Raw genomic sequence first — 7826 nt, forward strand, 5'->3', positions numbered from 1 at the left:
CAGTGGGGAGCCTGAGTGTCAGGCAGGTCCCACCTATGTGCCCCCTCGGGGCCTCAGTCCGGGTTCAGAATAAGCCAGGGTCCCAGTTTCCAAACCCCTCACCAGGGGCTGGGGTGAGGCCAGCCTGGCTGGGGTCAGGGATCCTCAAAGTAAGCCTGGCCAGAGACCCCAGGAGTCTCAAACAGAGCACGCGCCTGGCCCCAACAGGGGCACTGGGCAGAGCCCGTCAGGCTGTTCTGCTGGGGAGGGCGGGGCTCAGACAGCCTGGCAATTATGTCCCACGGGGGGTGGGGGGTGGGGGGGCAGTTCTGCCCCAGGGCCCCCTCCTTGCTGGGGGAACCAGAAACTCTCAGTGGGCGGCAAGGTGGGTGCCTGCTCAGCCCCCTGCAGTGGCCCATGGTGACCACCCAAGCCTGTGCTCAGCCACCTCCCACTGGGCTCAGGGCACTGGGCCAGCGTCAGGGGACAAGCTCATAGTCTGCACTCCAAGACGGGCAGTGGACACAGAGCAGAGTTGGGGGCATGCAGGTGGGGGCCGGTGAGCCAGAACCCTGAAGATCTGCAGAGTCCAAACCTGCCAAGAGGCGGCAGTGGCCTGCACACACACGCGCACACAGGCACACGTACTCATGTGAACACACATGCATGTGCGTGCGCACACACAGTCTTTTAGGAGACACTCTTGACATCAGACTGTGTGACTTGACCAGTGAGGAGCCAGAACAGTGAAAACTGACCACAGAGCCAGCCCCACACCCTCAGGCTCTCAGAGCCTGGAATGTTTCTGGAACCCCGGCAGCCAGACCAGGGGAGGCCCTTCCACAGACAGGGCTCCTGGGGCACAGGTGAGGGCCTGACCACAGCTCTGCTCCACCCGAGGCCTGAGGGCAGGACTCCCTCAGACACGCCCCCTCTCTGCACAGGGTTTTCAGGAAGCCCACAGGGGAGGAGAGGACACGGGGGTCCTGAGGATGGCGGTCTAGGGGCACCCACCTGGACCTCCCCCAGCCCCCTCCCTGCTCCTCTTGGCTCCCCCGGGGCAGGGTTCCTGATGACGCCAGCTCAGCTCCGCCTCTTGCCCACGCCCGCTGCTGCTACCTGTGCTGCAATGACTCACTGAGCCAGCAGGGAACAGAACGTCCTGGCTGCAGGGGTGGAGGCACGAGCAGGCGCTGGGCAGCTGGGGTAGGGGGCTCTGAGCCCACACTCAGGAGGCCCTCCTCTCCTGGAGGGCAGAGACCCCTCTGCCCCTAGAGCACTCACTGCGGGGACCACCGAGGGCCTGGAGCCCACTGTCTCTGGAAGGGGTCAAGCAGGATGAGCCCCTAGTGGGCCCAGGTCAGAGAGAGGTACCCACCCTCACTGTGGCTGAAAGGCGGTGGGACACAGGGCAGGGTCAGCCCCACCAGACCACAGGAGTGAGGGCCACCCCCTGCCGTAACCCAGCCCTTCCCCGGAGCCTGGGGGTCAGGAGCAGCTGGGGCTGGAGCTGTGCCCACCTGGAGGCAATCCAGAACCCAGAAGCCAGGTGGCCTTTGCCCCAGGGCCTCCAACGGGCCCCCTGCACAGGGAGTGCAGAGGCCGCCAGCAGCAAAGGTCCTTGAGGTGCTCCAGCCTGGAAAAGAGGCACCAACCAGGATCTCCCCAGATGGACCCCGCCAAGGGCCACAAGGCCCCCAGCCCAGACCAGCCACACGGGCACAAAGAGTTGGGACCCAAGACCACCTCTCTGGGGAGCGGGCCCAGGACACAGAGCTCTCAGAACTCAGTCTACAGCCTCCCCGCCATGCTGCCCACGGTCCCCGGGCCCCAGGGCTGGCTTATTTAGGGATCCCACAAGACCCAGAACATCACAGAAGCAAAACCCCAGGCAGGTGCCTGCGCCCTGAACGGAAGTGGTGCCATCCGCCCAGTGAGTCGCACTAATTACACACGAGTCCTCCTCCGGGAAAATCACCTTCTCTCTTTAATATGCAGCCTCCACTCGAATCACAGCACAGCTGCAACCCAAACCCAAAATAAAACAGCAGAGCACGTGGCACAAGGCCCCAGCCGCCACTCCCCGCAGCCCGGCAGGCCTCCTGCCACCTAGTAGGCAAAGAAGTCGGGGAAGAGGCTGTCCACCTCGTCCCTCAGGGCCAAGCCAGGGCCACCCACGTCCGAGCCCCACGGCTCTAAGGGGGCATCCAGGAGCTCCTGGGAGCCGGGCTCGGGGTCCACCAGGAAGCCCGGCTCTGCCCTGTCCAGAGAGCTGCTCCTGGCTGGGGCCTGAGAGCCGGCACCACGGCCTCTGCCCTCCAGGGACCCTGGAAGGAGAAGGGACCTGTCAGCAGGGCGGGCAGGTGCCCCAGTGCCCGGGGCGTGCCAAGGTGGGGTCAGTGTGCAGAAGAGGGACTACCCTCCCTCGTCTGTCCCACCCGACTCAGAAGGTGTGGCTCATCAGTAAGATGACCAGGTGGGGGGCGCACTCCCACCAGCCCTGCTGGACACCCAGGAGACCCACTGGGCCAGAACCAGGAAGGCGTGTCCCCCCCAAACTAAATCCTAGAGACACTCAACTCATCACACATCCTGCTGCCTTTGTGGAGACACAGCTGAGAGAAACGGCACTGACTCTGACACACACGACACACACCATCCCCCACACCACGCACTCACAAACTCTTGCTCATGTGCACACATCACCTTTTGTTCCCCTCACCAGGGGTCCCGACAACCACCAGCAGAGGAGGAACCGGGAGCTCAGAGACAGACACTGAGACCCTGGTGTCACACAGCAAGCTGGGCCCAGGCAACAATCCCAAATGCCCGCCCAGCCCACGTGGGGATCAGCTGAGACCCCAAAGCCTGCCCCCGAGCAGGGGAGAAGGTGGCCTGCGCCGAGCGTCTCCCACTCACCCAGCCACCAGTCGGGACTGGCAGTCAGCAGGAAGGACGTCCGGTCTTCCACGTCACATCTCGACACAGACCTGGACGGGGAAGAAGACCCCACCCTGAGTGGCCCCAAGTGGACGCTGGTCCCCGTACCTCAAGAGAAACACATGGGCCCTGAAACGCAGCTTTGGGATCAGAGACAGAAGGGTGCCCCCTCTGGCCCTGCCCCTCACCCGCCAGCTGGATCACTGGATCTGGAGGGAGTGCAGAGCCTCCGGTGAGCCAGCCCAGCGCAGACGGCCACGTGCTGCGGCTCTGCTGGGTCCTCTCCAGCCAGCACCACGCTCCCTGCCCACGCCCCAGCTGGTGCGGCTCACAAAACGCAAACTCATTTACTATCAGCCAAAACAGAGGACAATTAGGAAGACAAAAGTGTTTTCAGAAACACACATCAGGAAGCCACACGGCAGAGTCTGGCTGATCCGGGCCCGGGCTGGCGGCTTCGGGCATCCACACACACACTCCGAGGGTGTAAGGGACAGAAACCTCCCAGGCGGGTGGGCCCAGGCAGGGCTGGAAAGAGGTGTGTGACAGCTTATGCACACGTCCACCAGGGCACCCACCTGGCATCCAGTGTCATGGCCATGTCAGCCCCCTCAGCCTGCCCCAGGCAGGTCTGAGCCTCATCCCCTTGAGGCCAGAGTGGTGGTGGCCTCAGGACCTTGGAGGGACTTGGGCCCGGGGGCCAGGGCACCAGGCTGGGAGACTCTAAAAGAGAAGTGAAGCATGGGTCAGCTCTCCTTCCTGGAGGGTGGCCCTCCCGGAGACCTCAGCCCCGCCCACTGTACCCTGCACGGGGACACACAGGGCTCAGACGCAGGAGGCAGACAGGTAGCCAGAAAGTGAACGCCCAGAGATTAGGGGCCTTACACCTAGAGCCAAGGCAGCTTCCTGGAGGAGGCGCCCAGTGGGCCTCAAGTCAAATATGGGGCTCAGATCTTGGGACCCTCTGGCCCTCCCCTCCATGTGCCCACAATCTCGGACCCTGGGCTCCACCCTCAGACCTAGCTCCCTGCTGTGTGACCCTCATGCCTTGCATAGGGGTCCCAAAGTTCCCTGGTGGCTCCAGATCTGTCGACAGTGAGACACCCTCCCCTCTGCAGGTACCCCTGGGGAGTCAGAAAGCACAGTCTCGCCCTCCCCTGGCGCTCGGGGACTACGGCCCATGGTAAACACATGGAGGTGGCTTAAACGCCATCACCAGCAACCACGGTCCAAGGAGTGACAAACACGCAGGGTGGGGGGTCTAGTGTGACGGGGACACAGTTGTCAGAGGCGCCTGTGGCTTGGCTGGGGGCAGCACCAGAGAACAAGGGTCCCGTGCAGAGGAGGGAACGCCTTGACCATGACCCGCCCAGTCAGAACAGAGCAGCGGGATGGAGCGTGGGAGGGACAGGCCTCTGGCCCCACAGAGGGACAGGGCACAAGGCTGCTGCGGGGAGGAGCTGCTCTCAGGAGCCAGACACAGCAGTGGCCGGCAGGGGCGACAAGGACGGGCAAGTCCCTCTACGTTCCCACACTTCCTGGGGGACCTGGGGACACGCAGAAGCCCAGGGTGAAGGAGAGGATGGGGCCTGTCCTTGGGGAGCAGGGGCAGGCTAGGAGACCGGCTAGCTTGGACCCCATTCTCTGGCAAGGGACACAACAGAGACAACAGCCTAAGAATGATCAACAACTCCCAGCCACCTCAGGCCGCACACCTGCCCCTCCTGGGAGCCCTTATCCTGTTTTGTATGAGAGCCAAGGACAGCATGGGGTCCCTGAGGCTCACCCCAACACATGGGTTTCTCACAACAAGGGAAATGACAGTAAATGTCCAACCCCTGTTTGGGAACAGACCTCGCTGTCCTCGGGTTCGGAAGCTATTCCACGGGGCTCGCCCGCCTTACCTCTGGACAAGGACGTCACCTGCGGCCATGCTGGTACCCACTTGCTTACCAGGAAGGGCCGGTGGCCCAGCCAGCACCTCGGCCACTCCTGACAGGACCTCACCCTCATCCACGCCCACAGTTGCACAGCTCGGGGGTTCCTGTTGCCTGGATGGTATAAAGACAAAAAGTGGAGCTCTGAGTAGTGTGTCTGCTGCCCCCATGGGTCCCCCAGCCCTGCAGGAGACACGAACATGGTCACACCAGATGCTCCCGTCCCAGGATCCGGTGCACCTGCTGGGGTCTGATTTGCCAGGGCCAGCTGCAAAACCTCCTTCTGCCACTTGTGCCACATCTCCTTAGGGGGAGCAACAACCTAAAATTGAAATAAGTGCAAAAAGCAACAACGGTCAACCAGGAAACCCACAGGAACAGTGGGCTGTGGACCATCACTGGCTGCCCTGCCTGGGGTTCCGGAGAGGCCTGGGTCCCAGAGGTCCACCCAAAGTGCAGACCCTGGTCCTCACGACTGGTGGGGGAGAGATGCTGAAGGCTGTGTCTATCCAGAGACCTCATGGCAACAAGACTTCACCTCTCACTGGTACTGCGGGCGGGGTACCAGGGATGTCAGTGGAGGCCAAAGCTCGTCCCCCAGGGCACGAGCATCACCCCCAGAGGTGGCGCATGGGCAGAGTCTGCACAGATAGAGAAGTGCCTGCTGACAACACAGACGGCCCTGGCTGTGCGGGGGGGGGGGGGGGGGGGGCTGGCAGGGGGCAAGATGCCCCACAGCGGCTCCACCTCAGGGCTGACCAGGCGGCCTCGTACAACTCACAGCATGCTGCTCTCGGCTGGGCACCAGGGTGCTGGCCAGCCGGAGAAACTGCACCGACATCTCCAGGACCGAGGCCATGTCCTCCCGCCGGCCATCAAAACGGGGCAGCAGGGCGCGCAGGTGCTCACAGCTCGCAGAGATCCGCTTCCTGCTTCCGGATGAGCAACAGAGGCCATGAGACAGTCTGGCCAGGAGAAAGGACTGCAGCCACCAGCACCCCCTCAGAGCAGGCCCGGGGCTCCTCAGGTACAAGCACCACAAGGCCAAGGCCACTTGTTAGTTCTCCAAGTGGTCTGAGCCCTTCAGGGATCCATGTCAGGGCAAAGACTGGCCCTGACCCCTGGCCACAGGCCATCCAGATGTTTGCCCCTGGCCACCGCCAGCCCAAGCCTGCTCCGGGCTGTGGGAATGGGGCCCCTTTATTGGACAAACTCACAAGCCTGTCCCAGCTGCCTGAAAACCCAGTCGCAGCCACAAATCTGATCTTCTCTGGTGCCCCCCACTCCTCTCCAAGCCTCCCGTCCCCCGACCGACAGGCGCCCACCTGCGCTCCCTCTCGCTGAGCACGTTCCGCGGGAGGCAGGGGCCGGGACCCTCGGCACCTGCAGGGGCGGTGACCAGGCCCGAGCCCTGGCCAGGGTCCTCAGAGCACTGGGCGCTGGACGGGGAAGATTTGCTGCTGAGAACAGAATCAAGAGCCGGGGCTCCGTGAACCCCAGAAACGCCACCAGAGCCCAGATGCAGCAACGGACGTCCTTGGGGAGCCGGTGCAGGACAGGGCCTGGGTCGCCCAGGAACACGGCCCGGGCCCTCCCTCCTGGCACCGCACCCTCCTCCCCTCGAGGGCGGGGGTCGAGGGCTCTGCCCCAGGTGGGCCAGGCAAGAGTGGAGACAGGCGCCTCGGTCCATTAGAACTGGGCGTAACCGCAGGGCCCTGGACACCTCATGCGCCCCTGGGCAGAGGCCTTCCTCCTGACCGCCTCCGGCACCCCACAACTGCTCACCTGCCTTCGCGGGGGGCGGGGACTCGGCGAACCCCAACACTGGGCTCCGGCCCGGGGGACGCCATCAGTGCGCAGCGTCAAGAGGCGGCAACAAGGCCTGGGACGCCTCACGCGTGCGCGTCCTGCCAGCCCCGCCCACTGACGTGCGCTCCACGCGCCCCCACGTGCTTCCCACCCAGGCAGCACCTGGCCCACCTCCCAGGCGCGCCCGCCCCCATGCATGTGCTTTGAGTCACCCCCACGCCACCCCGCCCTGCCCTTGGCCCTTGTCGTATTAGTGCTGTTTTTCCCATGGAGAAGTTGCCAGAAGGTGGGGGTCTGGACAAGTTGCCAGGAAGTGGCGCCCTGCATCTGCCTGCTCCAAGCTCCCAGCCGGGTAGCTGGGTCGGGGCCCAGCCGAAGTGGTCCTCCTCCCACTTCCCGGGGCTCAGCCCAGCTCCCACTCAGTGTGTTCTCCACTCACCTGTCCACCCGTGAGTGCCGACCTGGGCGCTGGCAATTTGGAGGCGCCGGCCCAGCCCTCCAGGAGCTCACGACTGGGGCCAGGGGGAGGGGGAACAAGTAAATTACTGGCCTGTAGAAGGAGGGGGGCGTTCTCAGGGTGGAGTAGTGATTTCCACAAGGATAGAGCTGGGCAGCGACCTAAGCAGAAAACACATCGGGGGCCCAGGCCGTTCCCTGGGCTGGCACGTGGGCAGGTGGGATGCCCCACGGCCCCCGTGGCAGGAGGAACTGACCTCACCTGAGAGCAGAGAGGCAAGGGAACTACAGGGGTGGGAGGAGGAGATGAAGGTTTCTGGAACGTTGTAGGGCAGGCACGGGTGGGAGGGGAGTGGGGAGGCTGGTCTGAGAACTGTTTAGCCAGCATCCATGGGCTCAGGGGCCAGTTAGGGACAGCGGGGAGGGTACCCACCTGTCCCCCCGTTGCCAGCAGGTGCAAGGTCCGCGTGTGCCCATCCTCTTCCAGGGCGCTCTGCCTGCCGTCAGGCGCCGTCATCCACCCGGGAGCCAGGAGGCATCCTGACACCTCTTAGCCCCACCCTTGATCCCACCCACCCTCTCTGTGCCTTCCCTGCATCCTAGCTTGCCTGAAGGCTGGCTGGCCTTCCTGCCTCCCCCATCCGTGTTCCTGGCCTGGCCCCTCACTCCCTGGGCTCAGCCCCAGGTCGGCCCTGACACAGGCCT

The 7826-nt window shown here is 64.1% G+C and overlaps 1 protein-coding gene across 2 annotated transcripts; it reads right to left on the reverse strand.

Moving 5' to 3' along the window:
* Positions 1 to 1944: 1944 nt before the first annotated feature.
* Positions 1945 to 6769, reverse strand: SOHLH1 (spermatogenesis and oogenesis specific basic helix-loop-helix 1). Of its 2 annotated transcripts, none has more exons than XM_014863737.3 (8): positions 6642 to 6769; positions 6182 to 6316; positions 5638 to 5785; positions 5057 to 5178; positions 4873 to 4970; positions 3498 to 3642; positions 2899 to 2969; positions 1945 to 2306 (listed from the first exon to the last, which is right to left on the reverse strand). In XM_014863737.3, the coding sequence occupies exons 1-8, from the start codon at positions 6704 to 6706 to the stop codon at positions 2089 to 2091; spliced, it is 1002 nt and encodes a 333-aa protein (XP_014719223.2). In that variant the 5' UTR covers positions 6707 to 6769; the 3' UTR covers positions 1945 to 2088. The 2 variants fall into 2 exon arrangements, with proteins under 2 accessions (XP_014719223.2, XP_044634298.2); XM_044778363.2 differs by having other exon boundaries at positions 6182 to 6295; positions 6642 to 6727.
* Positions 6770 to 7826: the final 1057 nt, after the last annotated feature.

This window comes from Equus asinus, chromosome 10 (genome assembly GCF_041296235.1).
Source record: "Equus asinus isolate D_3611 breed Donkey chromosome 10, EquAss-T2T_v2, whole genome shotgun sequence".
In the NCBI taxonomy this organism is placed as follows: Eukaryota; Metazoa; Chordata; class Mammalia; order Perissodactyla; family Equidae; genus Equus; species Equus asinus.